The sequence below is a fragment of the Odocoileus virginianus genome, chromosome 23 (genome assembly GCF_023699985.2).
Source record: "Odocoileus virginianus isolate 20LAN1187 ecotype Illinois chromosome 23, Ovbor_1.2, whole genome shotgun sequence".
NCBI classification, from domain to species: Eukaryota; Metazoa; Chordata; class Mammalia; order Artiodactyla; family Cervidae; genus Odocoileus; species Odocoileus virginianus.
In genome coordinates this window covers 3,212,945-3,230,869 of record NC_069696.1, presented here as the reverse complement: position 1 = coordinate 3,230,869, position 17,925 = coordinate 3,212,945, and the positions used below count along the sequence as shown (strand labels likewise).

The following is a 17,925-nucleotide window of genomic DNA, read 5'->3' as shown; positions in this document are numbered from 1 at the left end:
CAGACCCCAAGCCTCAGGGCTTTCTTGGGCCCGTCCCAGCATGGCCTGGCTGCCACTGGACCCCAGTCCTTGTCTTTCCCCTGCCGCGTGGAGGGGGCACCGGCCACTTACCTGGAAACGTATGTCCTGTTCATCCCGGAGATGCTTGTTCCTTTCCCTGCAGACGGAAGGGGGAATCTGTTCAAACATGGGGCCTGCGGTCAACAGATCCACAGCACTGGTTTGATGGTCAGGTGGGTGCAGAGGACAGCTGTGCATGCCAGACCCGGGGAGGGTGTGGAACTGCTTTCCTTAGGGATGGTGGCTAAGGGCAGAGGGTGATTGTGTCTAAGTCCGGTCAGAGGCAGGGGGACAGAATGGCCTTATGGGCATTGGCCTTAGAGCCACCTGACATCTAGGCTCCCCTCAATGGGTTGGGGGGCCAGGTGAGGCAGAGAGGCTCCAGGCCGGGGCTCTGAACAGACACTGGTGGTGGTTTAGTCACTAAGTCATGTCCAACTCTTATGACTCCGTGAACTGTAACCCAATAGGCTCTTCTGTCCATGAGATTCTCCAGGCAAGAATACTGGAGTGGGTTGCCATTTCCTTCTCCAGGGGATCTTCCCAACCCAGGAATTGAACCCGGGTCTCCTGCATTGCAGGCAGATTCTTTCCCAACTGAGCTATAAGGGAAGCCCTCGTCTCCATTAAAAAGACCCACAAATGTCGGCAGAGCAGTGCCTTGTCAGCCTCCCCTGCTCACTCAGTGTACCTGCCCTTGTAGTTTTTCAAAGTACAAATAGCAAAAAGGGGAAAAGCCCAACCAAACGTGTTTCTGTGCATCTTGTTCTCTGCCTTCACTAAATCCTTCCTGAGAATCCAGACCTCCTCTCACACCGATGAGAACTCAGCCACCTAAGAAAATCTCTTCCACCTTCCTGGGCTTTTGAATCACATCTTAAGTGAAGAAATCTGAGATGCATTCTCTTTGGAGAATTTTTTTATTTGGTGGCATCAAAGATGCCAGACACAGTGATCTTACCTTGCTTTCAAATTAAAAAAAAAAAACAACTAAAAACCTTAATAAGGTAGTGATTCAAACCTGCTTGCAATTAAAAAAATTAGAACCCAAATTTCATCACCATTTCCGAAGAGGTGTTTCGCGGGCAGCAGGTTAAGTAACTTAGAAACCTCAGAGGCAAAATTGAAAATTCCATCTTTCCCCACACCTGCCTGGGTTTGGTCATTTGGGGGAGTTTTTTGAGAGTATTCCAAACCAGATCAAACCAGTGAGCTTGAATTTACAGAAAGCTTAATAGGCTGAGAAGACTCCTATCTTGCTGCCCTGTTTGTGATTCATTTACTCATTCAACAAACGCTAACAGAATGTGGCAGGATAAAAGGCACGAGCCAGCTAGGGATTCATTTCTGGCTCCGGGAGCGAGTGTCTGTGTCACATTGGTAAATTACTTCATTTCTCTGATACCCGCTTCCTCTTGGGTGAACTCCTGTATTAACAACCCTCCACCTTCCCAGGTTTGCTTGAGGACAAAGGAGAGTACGTTTGACATGGACGAGATGCTCGATCAGTTCAGTTCTCTCCTACCTCGGCAAGTACCATGCCAGGCACCCAGAAGAATGGGGCAATGCCCCCCTGCAGAGGTACAAACTGGAGAGGGGGGAGGGCACCTGTGCAAACGGACTGAACACAGTGGAGAGATGGTGTTCAGCCATCCAACAGGATGTTGAGGACCAAGGCAATGAGGGTGCTCTCTCAGCACACAGGTGAGACTCTGGCGGGGGGGGGGGTGCCCTTCTGGGCTCTGGGATGAGCACGCACCTCAGGAAATCCAACTGCTTCAGGAGCCCCGACTTCTCCCGCTGTAGACTCTCGGTGACACGGTACACTTCCCTGAGGGGTACAAGAGGGCAGTGATGAGTGACCGCACCAGGTGGGGCACTCCCAGGGCACGAGGTGGTGATGAAGTCAGACCCTGGAGATGGTACCCGGGCTGGTCCTCCGCTGGAGAGCAGGGCCTCATGCAGGGGCTTAAACCAGGAATCAGCGAGTCATCTCAGGCACCTGTTTGGAAGGTGAACTTATCCCCATTTTACAGACATAGATCACAAGACAGGTTCACTAACTCTCTCCCTGGACAACCCAGGACGGAGCCAGGGTCCTAATCCAGACCCCTGGTCCCAGTGATACTGCTTCATGATGACCGTACTGTCTTCTCGGGCTCCCAGTGGTCCTGCCCTGCCCAGAGGTCAGGGAATCAGAATCAACTGTCTTCTCCAGCCCAGTCTCGGAGGGTGGGAGCAGAGAGTGCTTTCCCACCACCCCCACCTCCACCATGCTGGCTTAGTTTATTTTCAGGAGCTACTGAAGAACCACTTTCCCTTCTCCACCTTCCCGCAACAGTCTCCAATCTCTTCCCGAAGAGCTGGAATTTCCACTGTTGCGCATTCATTTCTTTGACTAAAAATTTCCATCTCTAGCTACAAAGCAGAGATTTAACGTATCAGTCATAGTCCATCGTTTACATCACAATGTGAGCGTGTCAATAGAGGATCTGGGGGAAGGAGAGAGAGAGGCTGAGAGGTACACTGGGGTGGCTGGAGGGCAACTTCGGCTGCGATGTGGGGCTCCGAGTGCTGGGTTTGCCTTTGTGTTCTCGCTGCAGTGTCTGGCTTGAAAGCTGCAGTTAGCAAACAGCAGCGGGAAGAAAGGAGAGAGGGCCAAAGGAGGGGTGGGAGGGAAGAGGGCAGGGAGGGAGAAGGGAGGGTGGAAGGGAGATGGAAGGGAGGAGGGAGTGGTGGCGAGGAATTCAGCCTCTCTCAGAAAGGGGAAAAATAGAGAATGGGGAGACGCTGGAAAATAAACCTTGCTTAACTGCGCAAGTCTGCCTCCATCCTTCCCTCTGGGCTCTGCCCTGCGGTTCAGAGACTTTAAATCTCCCCCAGGCTTACGGCAAAGGGTCCAAGGTTCCACATTTTCAAGCCACAGCCTGGTTTTAGAGCAGGAAGCACCTTGCACCCGATAAACGCATCGCTGCCATGGGCTGCCTGGAGGGTGCACAGACCGCGCTGGGCAAGGACTGCCCCCCGACCACCCCGCCCATGTCACTACTGAGCTTGCTGGGGCCACAGGACGCTCCCGCAAGCTTGCGATCTCCTGATTCCTTCCGCTGTATCTGTGGGTTTTTCCCCTTTATAGAATAATTAGAAAGTCAATTTGCAACAGAAACAAACTGCCTCAAATTCTAAGTTCACCTCAGACAATCCTAATTAAGCAACAGAGCTTCTCTGGCTCCTGCAGAGCTGCGAACTCCAACATTTTATTACCAATTATATTTGATTTCGACTTGAGGGAAAACAATGTCTCTCCCACTATCCACGCTGGATCCCTAAGCCCCAGCCCAGGGACTCTGCTCACCGACCAGACGGGCACTACGTGAGCATACCTGCCAGCTTGCTCCTTGGTTCCCTTGGAGCCAAGATTGCCTCCAGCTGGCTTTGGGGCTCCCCAGCCCCCACCGTGCGTCCTGCTTCTTCCTGGGAGCAGATGGCTTTCCCCGCTGAGGACAGTCACTCAGTGGAGACCTGAGGGCTGGGGTCTGACAGTGTTTGTGCAAGTGTGAGTGTGTGCGTGCTCAGTCGTGCCTGACTGTGCGACCCCATGGACTGTAGCCCACCAGGTTCCTCTGTCCATGGAATTCTCCAGGCAAGAATACTGGAGTGAGTTGCCTTGCCCTCCTTCAGGGGATCTTACCGGCCCAGGGATCGAACCTGTGTCTCCTGTTTCTCCTGCATTGGCAGGCAGGTTCTTTAATGCTGAGCCACCTGGGAAACTCCACAGTATTTGATGGAGGGGCCAGGTCCTCCACGATGAAGAGGACCTCATTCCAGCCCTCCTCTGGCCCTGCTGACACAGCACCAGGAGACCCTGGCACCGTGACAACACACACATATACACACCCGTACGTGGTTGTATCAGTGCACACATGCGGCTGTTTGTCTAGTAGACATACAGATATCCGACTATCTAAACATGCACGCACACACACACACACACACACACACACACACACACATATTCAGATAGATTTTGGGAGTCTTAACAAAAAGAAAAGCATTTCTGCAAAAAAAGATACTTAGATATTTAACAAAATGACCCTGAACGTCCTTCTGACCTAGACATTCAACAAGTTTGTGCCTGGCTGGCGGGTGAAGGGTAAAGCACAGAGCTTGCCATTTCATGGAAGCAGCTGGGGAGAGGTTTACCGCTACCCGGAGGGAAGGGCTGTCGGCCTGGTTTTTATCAGAAAGAAATATGGAGCATTCTCCAAAGGATCTGTCAAGTGAAAAAGGCAAGCTGATGTAGAGCAGTGCACTGGTGCTCTGTGTGTGTGTGTGTGTGTGTGTGTGTGTGTGAGCTCACTGTGACCCCATGGACTGTAACCCGCCAGGCTCCTCTGTCCATGGCATTCTCCAGGCAAGAATCCTGGAGTGGGTTGCATGCCCTCCTCCAGGAGATCTTCCCCACCCAGGGATTGAGCCTGCATCTCTTATGTCTCCTGCACTGGCAGGTGGGTTCTTTACCCCTAGCGCTGCCTGGAAGTGTCTGTGTGTGCATGCATATACCCTGGAAAGATCCACAAGAAGCCACAACTGGTGGCCTCCTCACAGGAGGCCAGGAGTCAGGGGGTGGGGCTGCAAACCACTTTGAATTTTGTGCCTTCTCATAAACCACTGCCTCAGATACAAACTGATTAACAAAATAGACAGGGATGCTGCTTTTCAGCTGACCTTCATCTCTCCTCTGACTGTTCTTCTTCATCTCTTTTTAAAATCTAGTTCTCCTTCCTTGGGCATCTTTAGAGAACAGGAAGACTCATTTTACCATCCTGAGATCCAGTTGACACATGACAGGGCCTGATGATCTAGAGGCCTTCTCTCCCCGCTTCTTGCTGCTCTGGAGAATCACCCAGCAGTCAAACATCTCTCTGGGGATGCACAGGATGGGATGATGAGACTCTGACCTTGCTTTCTGGCCCTGTGCAGCTGTGTGGCTGCAGGTTGCTTGCTACCCCTCTCTGAGCTTCCATTTTCCATTTGTGAAATGGAGAGGAGGCTTCCAGCACAGAGGTCCTGTCCGTACTGCTGGTCAGGGGTCCTGCTCTATGGAGGGCATGCTAAGCTTCTCCCCGCCCTCCTCTCCCATCTCCCTGGACAAGACACGCTCTCCCAGGCTCAGCAGGCGCTCTGGCTGCACAAGCTGCTGCAAGCTTCTTCAAAACAAGCCCTGCAGGTTCTGCGCTCATTTATCTCTCCCTCCTAGCCCCTCCTTCCCTCTTTTTCAATTCCCAGACTCCAGAGATTGTGTCTCTGGCTTGCTTGATGAAGATAAGGCTTCAGTAAGATTTTAATCCTCACACCGTGATTGGTTACCCCAGCTCTGGTGCTTAGCTCTGGTGCTTACTTCTACCTGCAGGCCTCACGCCTGTGCTTTTGGATGTTCATTGCTTTTAGGCCTTTATTGAATTTTAAGAGGCCGAATCCTTAATTCTGTTTATAAAGTTAAGCACCTTGTTGACCCGCTCTCAATGGGGAGGAACTGATTTTGCTTGTTTCCAATGAAATACACCATTCCTCCACCCGGCATCCGAGGCTTGGAACCAAAGGGCTGGTTTTGCTTTAAGCCAGTGGCTAGGGAAGACATCTATTTTTCAACTGGAGGGATCTTCCTAGGGTAAAAAACTCCAAATCTAAACACACGTCCTACTTCTCACCCTGGATCAGTCCCAAATCATACAAAACACTACACATGAGCCAGACAATGGAACAATTTGATTTAGGCTAATAGATTGTCAGGTGGCAGAGTGGTAAGGAATCTACCTGCCAATACAGGAGACACAAGAGAGTGGGTTCGATCCCTGAATCAGGAAGATCCCCTGGAGGAGGGCATGGCAACCCACTCCAGTATTCTTGCCTGGAGAAACCCATGGACAGAGGAGCCTGGCAGGCTATAATCCAAAAGATTGCAAAGAGTCAGACATGACTGAGCATACACACATCCTGCAATGGACCAAGGTTTTGCCAGGGGTCAGAGAGAGGCAGGTCAGAGGGAGGCAGAGATGTGGGGCTGCCCCCATAGGGCCCGTACCAAGGAAGGCTGGTGGGAAAAAAATGGGCAGAGCTGGGATGCCGCTTCCAGGACCCTGTCACACGCCCTGTGACATGATGCACACGAATGGCACGCTGACCTGGGAAGACTTCCTGGCCCGCCGTGGCCTCCAGGGTCAATGTCTGGCCACTCCCCTCACTCAGCATCTTTCGCCAGACTGCCTGCTACTTGGTTGGATAACATCTTCCTGATTGTTTAATACAAGGTTGCATGTTTCTTGTCAATCCCAGGTAAGGCCTGGCACAGAGCTGGTCTGCATCATATCTCAGGGTTCTAGAAGAAGGTTAGGAAAGGGACCAAGGCACCCCATCCCCATGCTATGAGCAAGGAGAAGAGTCTAGGGTGGGGGCAGGGGGCGGGGGCCGCTCATAGGCTCAGAGCAGGGGACCAATGCGGAGGGCAGCGCCCGGGCGGCGCAAGGGTCACACTCACATCTCCTTCTCCTGGTGGAGCTTGTGGGCCTCTTGCCGGAGGCTCTCCAGCTGCTGCTGGGCGTCCTGGAGCTCCCGGGACGTCCGCTCCAGCTCCCGTGCCAGCTCCTGGTTGGTGAGTCTCAGCTTGGTGTTCTCAGCCTTGGTCTCGTGCTTGTCATTGTGCAGGGCGGCGCACTGGCCTTCCAGCTGGAAAGGCGGAAGGGGGTGTGCAGGGGGGAGTGATGAGGGCCCAGCTCCGTCAGGCTGCCTCTCCTGGCCCCGCCTGGCTTCCTCCACATGGCGAGCAGCGGCCCTTGCTACTGCCCCTCACCATCCTCCAGCCTCAGTCAGCTTCGTCCTGCCCCTCAATTCACACACATACACACACACATACACACACACTTCCGAGGGCAGGAAGGAGCTTCCAGAGCACTCCTGTCTCTCCCCTGTCTCCATGGGGCTACTAAACAGGCCGGGGAGGGCTTTCCTACCCATGCAGTCGTTGAGAATCCACCTGCCAATGCAGGAAACATGGGTTTGATCCCTGGTCCGGGAAGATTCCACATGCCAAGGCACAACCAAGCTACAACTACTGAGCCCACGCTCTAGATCCCCGGAGCTGCAACTACTGAGCCTGTGTCCTAGAGCCTGTGCTCCACGAGAGAAACCATCACAATGAGAAGCCCTCAAACCGCAACAATGAATAACCCTGGCTCACCAACTAGAGAAAAGCCCACCGAGGACCCAGCATAGCCAAAAGGAAATCAACTTTTAAAAGCAACATTGTTTTAAAAAAAAAAAAAGTCCTGGGAGGGGGCTGCACCATTCAGAAAGACCATCATCTGTCCCTCTGTCCCAGTGCTGATGACCATCGTCTCACCAGTGGTCTCATCAATGTCTTAGGCTCTCGTGAAATCCCCCTTGCCCTCCACACCAGTTACTTTCCCTTGGTCTTTGATGGAGGTGGAAACCACTAAGTGACATTCTTCACACAGCCACCTTCCCCAGCCATGAATCCTGAATATCAATCTACTTATTCCCTTTTCTTCTCTCAGCTAAAACAAGTCCGAGTCCTTTCATCTAAACAAGTTTGCTATGGTAGCCACAAACCCTGCAAACCCTTAGGAAATAGCCCAAACAGGTCCAACCAAACATGGACCTTTTCTCATGTCCCTAAAGCAACTAAACACCTTAAGGTTTTTCTGGCTGGCGATTAGTCTGTACAGAGCTTCTAACCCTCTCACCAGAGGAGGACTCAAAGCAAGGCACACAGATCATAATGGATTTAGTTGAATGAATGTGGCCAGTAAGAGAAAAAGAAGCAAAAACAAGAATGTCTGTGCCAATCTCAAGAGGCCCCTGAGTAATCAGGCAAACATGCAGTAATTAAGTCGAGTGGCAATCATTCATTGAGGGGATAAATCTATTGGGGAAGAACTTAATACATAACAGTAAGGAGGAGAAGAGGGAGGAGAAGCCAGGTATGACTGTGCAGGGGGGATGGGGAGGCAGCTGGCAGTTCCGGGCGTTGAGAGCATCTCGCTGCAGGAGAAAAACCAAAATCTACGGGTTGGGGATTCGCAGGAGTGGAACTGTCTTCCAGCCTTAGCATGGGGTGTCTTCAAGCATATTTTAATGTGTTGCTAAAAATATCCCTCTCTTTTCAGATGGAAGCAATGCGTCTGGCTCTGTCCAGGGCTGGATTCCTTCCAGCACCAAACGAAACAAAACAGGAGGCCAAGTGGCAAACGGTCCTCTCTCTACCTATGAGCCCCTTGCTTTGAAGAGGAGGCTTGCCTAGGTTTCCCTGGTGACTCAGACGGTAAAGAATCTGTCTGCAATGCAGGAGATCCAGGTTCCATCCCTGGGTCAGGAAGATCCCCTGGAGAAGGGAATGGCAATCCACTCCAGTCATTTTGTCTGAAGAATTCCATGGGCGGAGGAGCCTGGTGGGCTACGGTCCATGGAGTCACAAAGAGTCAGACATGACTGAGTGTCTGACTTTCATTTTTCACAGTCCATCTCTCTGGGGTCCTATGCCAGGCTCTCCCAGACAAGGTGGTTGGACACAGGGATACTGCCTAGCCTGTCTCTGGGGACGTGGGTGCATCAAGGGAGCGTCTGGTGTCTGCATCGATCCTGCGGGGTGATGGGAACAGCCACAAAGGGGCTGATGCACATTTTCTGGGTGCATGGGAAGAGAGGGAGTGGACAAACGGACCTTTGAGGAGCCTCTTTCAACTGGAGGCATCCCCAGCCATCCCGGCAGGAAGACATCACAGTCTGCAGCCTCCTCCCCCCAAATCAGTGACTGCATCCCCATGCCTCAGCATCTTCCTCCTCTCTCACATAGGATGCAGGAAACAAACTACCGTTTCGGCATCCTGGTGGCTCCCGGGCATAATTAAACCCCCATGTCTGCAGATATCTCGACTCTCAGCAATTTTTCCAAGTTAAACACCAGGCATGGGAGAGTATAAAGGTTTTATCTCGGGATCACCTATGATTTCAAATGCTCTCTTTTGTACCACTAAATGATTCTTCTCAGATTGGAAAAAATTAAGTCCTTAAGTGAAGGGCAGAGAAAGTGGGTAAGAAAAGAGGGGAGGGTAGAGTGGAGAGTTGGGTCCTCTGAGGATGCAGAGGAAAGCTTACCCGCTTCTGCTTCTGGACCAGCTGTTCCAGCTCCTGCTCCTTCGAGAACAGCTTCCGCTCCAGCTCCTGACTGCGGGCCCGGAACCTCTCCGTGTCCTGCCAGACCAGGGAGAGGGACACATGAGGCCCAAAGGCACCTGGATGGAGATTGCTTTCACCACCTTGAACCTGCTCAACAGCAGGATCCACTCAGCCTTTGGACTTCCAGTAGTCTCGTACGGATGTGAGAGTTGGACCATAAAGAAGGCTGAGCGCTGAAGAACTGATGCTTTCAAGTTATGGTGCTAAAGAAGACTCTTGAGAATACCTTGGACAGCAAGGAGATCAAACCAGTCGGTTCTAGAGGAAATCAACCCTGAATATTCACTGGAAGGACGGATGCTGAAGCTGAAGCTCCAGTACTTTGGCCACCTGATGTGAAAGCCGCCTCACTGGGAAAAAACCCAATGCTGGGAGAGATTGAGGGCAGGAGGAGAAGGGGACAACAGAGGAGGTGACGGTTGGATGGCATCATCCACTCAATGGACATGAGTTTGGGCAAACTTTGGGAGATAGTGAAGGACAGAAAAGCCTGGTGCGCTGCAATCCAAGGTGTTGCAAGGAGTTGGACACAACTTAGCCACTGAACAGCAACAACAACAACAACACGACATCCCAGAGCTTCATTGGCCCCCAGTCCAGGTGGACAGGGAGCATGTACAACTCTAGCTCCCTCCAGGAATGACCAAAATCAAGCCCAGCCTTCAGGATGCTTCATAGTAAACCCGTCCATCCCTCTGTACATTTACTCCTTGTTCACTCATTGATCCAACAGATACTTGTTGATTGCCAGCCTACTCTGCTCCAGGCACAGTGGGGGTGCCAAGGGTACATCAGTCCATAAAAGATGATGACCCCTGCTCTCTGGGGCTAACATCTTAATAGGATGAGACAGACCACAATCGATCAAAATGAACCAGTAAATTACATGCCAAATTTGAAGGTGACAACGACCTTGAAAAAAAAAATCAAAAGCCAAGAAATAGGAAATCAATAATGCCAGGGGGATACTGCAATCTTAGGTCCGGGAGGCGGAAGGTGGTCAGAGCACGTGCTATTTCACTATTTCAGCCTGGCCGGCACAGCCAAGCCCCGGACTTGAATGGACTCTCACCTTTAGGAGAAATTGCTCCTTCTCAGTTTTGATTTGCTGCTCCATCTCCTCGTAGAGGTGCTGGATTTCTTCATCATAGGCAGCGATTTTCCTGCACGGGTGACAGAAGGAGAGTCTGATGAGATGCCTCTGTTCCCCAGTGGAGCTCTGGGTGGTGGGGGTGAACACGTAGGTCGGTCAGCCGAGGCTGCAGGGTCAGCTCCTCAGGACCAGTGGACCACGGAGGACCGGCAGGACCCTCTCGTCCCCCTGTCTCCCGGCCATCCCTCCCAGATTATCCACACACCTGCTGGTGGGAGGGGAGCATCCCGGCTCCATCTTCTTGTGCTCGGCTTTATGCCAGCACCAGCCCACCCAGCCTTGTGACACTCATCATCGCATTGCCTGCCGATCCCTATGCTTGTCCACAGCATAAAAGTGTGGGCTTTTTCTCTGCTTGGTTTTTGGTTTATCTCTTTCCCACACTGGATACTTTCTCTCCACCTGGCTTCATCAGCACTGTCTGAGCTGTACTCTCCTGGAAACTGTGTGCTGAACTTTGGGTGACCCTCACTTTTCACAGGCTCTCAAAAGGTTCCATGGTGATGACCACCACCTCCATCACAACGCGCCCTACAGAGGGAGGGGCCACTCCTGTCCAAGGACTCAGACCATCTCAGCACAGGGCCGTGGGGAGGGTGAAACTCAAAATGTTAGTCTCTCAGTCATGTCCGACTCTTTGCAACCCTATGGGCTGTAGTCCACCAGGCTCCTCTATGCATGGAGTTCTCCAGGCAAGAATACTGGAGTGAGTCGCCATTCCTTTCTCCAGGGGATCTTCCTGACCCAGGGATTGAACTCAGGTCTCCTGCACCACAACCCATGGGCTGGTCTTTCCTCACTCGCTGTCTGCTGGGGGAACCTGGCACCCCACACACAGGCCACAGTTTTGATTGGCGTCCTTTCAGTTCTACAGGAACCACACCGCTGCCCCAGAATGCACGGTCAAGGTTACTCACTGGTCTAAATTCACCTTCCTGGTTGTACCTCCAAGACCATAAACCTGACTTGGAGTGAGTACTGCATTGGCCCAGGGCTGTGCCCAGAGAGAAGGGCCTCTGAGCTGAGGCTCTCTGCTCACCACTGGACCTCGCATTCTGGGAATAACAAGTGTCTTTTTGGCAAAGAGGGAGAACTCTCTTCTCGGTAAATGACAAATGTTTGGATTGCTGCTTTGGTTCTTAGCTACCCCACAATTACAAGAAAATCTTGGCGAGAAACAAGAAACTGAGACACCTGCTGTTGTACATGGACCCCTAGGGGACAGAAATGGATACAGTGGATGGGAAATTTCAGAGAGAAAGATGGTCTTCCCCTGGGCCCTGGAGTTATCTTCCTGTGATGGAAGAAATTCAAATGCTACATGGCAAATGGTATCTTGGAAAACTACAGACAGTGATTCCAACTATACAAGCACCAGAGAACTGATAAAGTGAGATGAGAAAAACTTTGAAATGGATTTGGCACTGCTAAAGTCATACTAATTAAAATCATTCATATAAGCCATGTACCATGTAAGCCTAATAACCATGCAGGGCATTAATTCTACATTATCATTAAATGTGTTACATTAACTTGAAGTTTTATTGGATTAAACTAATAAACTTTATGCTTTTCGTGCTCACATGTCAGTTTGTTAGTCATGAAGTAAGTAATTTTATAAACACAGATGTGAGAATTGGACTACAAAGAAGGCTGGGCACCAAAGAATTGATGCTTTTGAACTGTGGTGCTGGAGAAGACTCTTGAGAGTCTCTTGGACTGCAAGGAGATCAAACCAGTCCATCCTAAAGGAGATCAGTCCTGAATATTCATCGGAAGGACTGATGCTGAAGTTGAGAAACTCCAGTACTTTGGCAAAGAGCTGACTCATTAGAAAAGACCCTGATGCTGAGAAAGATTGAAAGCAGGAGGAGAAGGGGATGACAGAGGATGAGATGGTTGGATGGCATCACTGACTCGATAGACGTGAGTTTTGAGCAGAGTTCAGGAGATGGTGTAGGACAGGGAAGTCCATGGGATCTTGACAAGTTGCACAGAACTTAACGACTGAACCTCAAGGACAACGGCAAAACAAGTGGAGGGAAGAGAGATGGAGCCTCTGAATGGCACCTACCCCAGCCCTCATCACGGAGGAGGGGCCCACCGCAAAGAAGCCCTGGGATGCAGGCGGGCATCAGTGGTCCTGGGCCCATACGGGCTCCCACATGGAGCTCATACTCTGGAAATGCTTTTGAACAAACCTGGTCTCCTTGGAGGCTGCTGAGGCATGAAGGACCTCAGAGGTTGAGCCGTGACCCAAGGCTGGACACACAAGCCCGAGAATGAGAATATTAAGGTGCTGTGTACACCACGGGCATTACTAACCCAGCTCAGGGGGTGCAGATGACCAGGGTTATGATCCAGAACTAGCTCATTTCCTCTGTGTGACCTTGGGTAAATGCTTCGACATCCTTTGATCCCAGGATAACAGCTGCTCCCCGTTCCTCCCAGCATCATCACAATGAACGAGCCAGTAAAGTGTTTGGAACTACAAAGTCCTAGATGGATATAAGGGATTATTTATTATCCTAATTATTATCCTGGGCTGCAGAGGGCGAGGGCCAGTGCTCCCCAAGGGGTGGAGGGTCTTCGTTTTAAGGATAAAAGGGCTGCTGGGTTTGGAAAGGGTCAGAAGCAATCAAAAAGGTGAAGAACAGAAAGCTTAGTCAATAAAACCTCCTGTCGAAGTGATCCATTAGAGACGCAGGCAGTGTGTGAGCAGGGGCTGCAGAGAAATTACTTCTCTGGGAGAAACAGTGGCGAGAGGCACTCTCAAAAGATGTGGGCATATGGAATGTGGTGCCCCAGCCAAGCTCACCACATTCTGCCATCAGAGGAAAGAGGCAACCGATTGTGTTTGCTTATTACACACCCCTTTGTTGCCACAGTTTCTGGAACCACTCAGATTGCCTGATGCACAAACACAGACTCTGGAGTCTTCTCCATGAGGATTTCTCCATCTGTTCCGATTTCCTGACCCCCTTCCCTGACCTCAGAGAACACCGCGTGTCTTTATTTGAACCTTTCAAAGTCGTGAATGATTCTTTCCTTTGGGTTTATGCAGTCTCCACTAGGTTATGGACACTCAGACACTGAGGTCACCCACAGGACCTGTGCTCAAAGTGTTAACACTGAAAATCTGTGAGAAACAAATATAAGACTTTGGATACCAGATTCAAAAGTCCAAGGGTGGACCACATGGGGTGGTAGGGAAATGCCAGATAATATCTCCACCAAGTATGTACCCAAACTGCTTTAGAACAGCTCCAGTGAGAGAGAATGCTGGGTTTCTAACCAGCTCTTTCAGAGCAAATGACCTACCGAAAGCCAGGGTGATAGGTCCAACCAACCTCAAGAAGACAGCGCCATCCTGGGTGTCTGACTGCGGTGGATGCCCTCTCTCGCAAGGATCACTTGTGTGTGTGTGTGTGTGTGTGTGTGTGTGTGTGTGGTGTGTGCATGTTCACAGTATCAGGTGTATTGGAGATCTAAGGATGGGACGTGTGTGGGAAGAAAGGAGGGCTGGAGACAGCACTGTTCCCCATCAGTACAAGGCTTAGGTTCAGAGAGAATTCTCAGGGAGCAAGACCTTTCCCTGCCAGCCTCTGACAGGCACCGTGGAAATTAATTAACCTTCACCAACTGCACATGGAGAGGTAGCAGGCGCGAGCTGAGTATTTTAATACTCAGCACCACTGGGGCCCCAGCTAACGGCGCATGGGTGAGGCCTTCCCGCTGTCGAATATTAATTGGTCAAAATATATTTTTTTTCCAGTTTGCTCTCTCCTTTTCCTTTCCTTAGGAACAAAGGGTCTCAGAAAATCATCAGGTCCAGTATCTAGGTTCTAAGCAGGATGTGCTGAAATTACTCCAGGAAACAATGCAGTGTCTTCCTTCCCTAAATGGAGGCGTAGTTTTGACCTGGGACAGGACAAGCAGCATTTGTCTGCACTTTAGATACATTTCAGAAACTTGAACTCAAAGGACAGCTTAAGAAATGACCACAGGCTTGGAGAGGGGTCGTTCTGATTTCATGTGCTTGCCTGTGGACGGGCAGTGGTCTGATACACAGGACTCCAGTTTGCAGAGCCTGGTGAAAGGCAGATGCAGAGAGAGGAAGGGCCCCCTCCCATCACAGACAAGTGTCCTGTGTCCCCACAGGAAGGGAAATGAGGGTCGAGGCAGGGAGCGGGGCCAGTCTGTGGTCACCCAGTTTCCTGGGGCCTCTTATCCCGTGTCTACCCACAGTACCAGTCTGTCCTTGCAGCATCCACTTTTCAGACAAATATCATATGATATCACGTATGTGGGATCTAACAAAAATGGTAGAAGTAAACTTATTTACAACACAGAAATAGAGGCACAGACGTAGAAAACAAACGTACGGTTACTGGGGAGGAAAGTGGGGGTGGGGAGGGGAGATTGGGATTGACACATACGCACTACTATATAGAAAACAGACAAGTAATAAGGACCTACTGTAATAAGTACTCTACTCTGTAACGACCTATATGAGAAAAGGATTTTTAAAAGATATGCATATATACACACATATATATATGGCTTCCCCAGTGGCTCAGCTGTAAGGAATCCTCCTGCAATGCAGGATACCTGGGTTCCATCCCTGGGTCGGGAAGATTACCTGAAGAAGGGAGTGGCTACCCATTCTAGTATTCTTGCCAGGAGAATCCCATGAACAGGGGAACCTGGTGGGCTACAATCCAAGGGATCTCAAAGAGTCGGACTGGCTGAAGCGGCTTAGCATGTGCGTGTGCGCACGCACTCACACGCATAGATATATGGGCTTCCCTGGTGGCTCAGATGGTAAAGAATCCGCCTGCAATGTGGGAGACCGGGGTTTGATCCTTGGGTTGGGAAGATCCCCTGGAGGAGGTCTTGGCAACCTACGTCAGCATTCCTGCCTGGAGAATCCCCATGGACAGAGGAGCCTGGTGGGCTCCATGAGGTCGCAAAGAGTCAGATGCAACTAAGTCCAGCACAGCATATGTGTATGTACAGCTGATTCACTTGCCGTATAGCAGAAACTAATATAACATTGTAAATCAATGATACACCAATAAAAATTTCCAAAAAGAAAGCTGACAACTCCAAACCTCTGCGTTCGGGATTGTCAGCATTCACATTTCAACTCGGATCTGTCAAATGTGGAGTGAGAGAGCACGGGGGTGAGGAATGGGTCTGAATGTCTGCAGGCTGCCCCCTTCCCCTGTCACCCCGACCCCTGCCCCTCATGCTCTGTTCATAGAACGGAGACCCTGGGCCAGAAACATCTCAGAGAGTCTGCTCTTTGCCAGAGAAGAAAATGGAAGTGCATTCAGCCTCCACCAACTTTGTGGTTGGGACTCAGACTCACCACCGCTCCCTGCTGCCTTTTCTTTGCAACTGCGGTCTACAGAGGCAAAGGGAGGCTCTTGCTAGAAAAATTCTCTTTCTCTCTCTCTCTCTCTCTCTCTCTCTCTCACACACACACACACACACACACACACACACACAGGATTAGAGCATCACTGAATGAAAGGCAAACATACGAGTTTGTCCAAAATTCTGCGAAGGCTGTAAAATCGCCAATTGGATTTTCAAGATGGATGGTTTCTCCCTAATTAGATTCTGCTGCCTTGTATAAACCAACTTTGCAGCTTTATCCCAGCCTATAAAGCAAACCATTCTTCATTAGTCAGGTTTACAAATCATGCCCCCAGTGACCACAGAGCACAATCACCCTCCCTGTTTCTTCTGCTCTCAGGGCAAAGTTAACAATGTGCTTCTGCCTCCGATAATAGTACACCAATTAAAAACACACGGGCATGACTAAGCCGCGACCTCATGGCCGAGGGCCCGCTCCAAGAACTTCCCTCTCCTCAGAGAACAGGAGAGGAATTACAGACTGGAAGACCCAGGGTGGGCCTGTTGCAGCCTGGTACCTTCCAGAAGTTTGTGCAGTTGTGTCCTACTCTTTGGGACCCCATGGACTGTAGCCCACCAGTCTGCCTCCTCTGTCCATGGAATTCTCCAGGCAAGAACAGTAGAGTGGGTTGCCACTCCCTTCCCCAGGGAATCTTCCCAACCCAGGGATTGGACCTGAGTCCCCTACCTTGCAGGTGAATTCTTCTCCATCTGAGCCACCAAGGAAGGCCCTGAGTGATGAACACACACCTTCTAGAAGCTAGACAGCATTTCTCAGTGGGGTCTGGGGTCTCCCTGCTTCAGAACCCACGTTCCTGGACCCCCACCCCCAAGACATGCTGATTTAGACTCTCTGGGGGAGGGACCTAAGGATCTACCTTTTAACCCAGAGCCCCCGGTCATTCTGAAACAAGCTAACTTGCCAGAACCACACAGCTAAGACTCATCACAAGGACGACCTGCTATACATACGATGTTTTCATTGCCATCAGCGGTCCCCAAGCTTTTTGGCAAAAGGGACCATTTTCGTGGAAGACAATTCCCCCTGCCCAGGGTGATGGGGGGTTGTTTTCAGGATGATTCAAGTTGCATTACAGTTACTGTGCCCTTTATTTCTATTATTATTCCATGAGCTCACCTCAGATCAGCAGGCATTAGATCCCAGACGTTGGGGACCCCTGCCCTACCTGGTGGCAAGGTCAAGGAACACAGTGACTGCCCCCACCCCCCTCACAGAACACCAGTTCTCAGGCTTGTGTCAGGTACCAGGTATCCCAGCTGGGCTGCCTGTCAGGTTGTGAGACACCTTCCCTCCTGGTCTAGACAACTTCTCGGGGTTGAGGGAAGTAAGTCTAAACGGACAGCAGCAGGACAGTGGCTGGAAGGGTGGGAGTTGCAAATACAGCCCACCCCCTCCAACCTCCATGCTCCTGAGAAACTGCCCAAGGCCTGAATCATCTGGACCAGCAAACACTGTGCAGATGAGGGACCGATGCCAGCAATGGCGTGGGCTAAGCTCGCCAAGGCCAAGGGTGGTCCACCAAGGATGCAGAGCGCGTGGCATAGGAGTGTTTCCACGCTCTGAGCTGCAGAGGATGGAGCTGGGGCCGCCTTTGATCTCAAAAGCACTTCTCTTCAAAGAGCTCAAAGCACTCCCCAGATACAGCCTAATCCATCTTCTCCCCCATCCTCAGGGTTAGATCCTGGTAAGGAACTCAACCCGGCAACTCCTCCGGCAGACTGCAGCTCTGGTCAAAGTCAGGAGACTTTATACATGCTGACTTGGAGCCCCCACTGCAGACCAAGCCGACAGGGTCCTCCTGGGGTATGGTTCCAGAATCCCTACTGGTGACGCTGCCTCCAGGCAGCCCTGTTCTACATCTGGAGAGCCCAAGCTTTTTTTCTGAATCACCATAAATGGCAGGATGCTTTCTACAGTGGAAGAGTTCACCATTCTGATGGACAGAAGTCTTTTCTCATATCAAACTACTCATATGTCTCCTAAGGTAAAGTATAAGTTTCTCCAAGTCTCT

General features: G+C 50.9%; 1 protein-coding gene across 4 annotated transcripts in view; it reads right to left on the bottom strand.

Annotated features, from left to right (window-relative positions):
• CRACR2A (calcium release activated channel regulator 2A) overlaps positions 1–17,925 on the bottom strand; it is a 120,448-nt gene that overhangs the window by 43,276 nt on the left and 59,247 nt on the right. For all 4 annotated transcript variants that reach the window (XM_070453159.1, XM_070453156.1, XM_070453157.1 and 1 more), the window contains exons 6-10: positions 10,388–10,478; positions 9,235–9,330; positions 6,599–6,786; positions 1,820–1,891; positions 112–157 (exon numbers count right to left, since the gene is read on the bottom strand). In XM_070453159.1, coding sequence (XP_070309260.1) covers positions 112–157; positions 1,820–1,891; positions 6,599–6,786; positions 9,235–9,330; positions 10,388–10,478 — 493 coding nt within the window. The remainder of the gene's footprint in view (positions 1–111; positions 158–1,819; positions 1,892–6,598; positions 6,787–9,234; positions 9,331–10,387; positions 10,479–17,925) is intronic.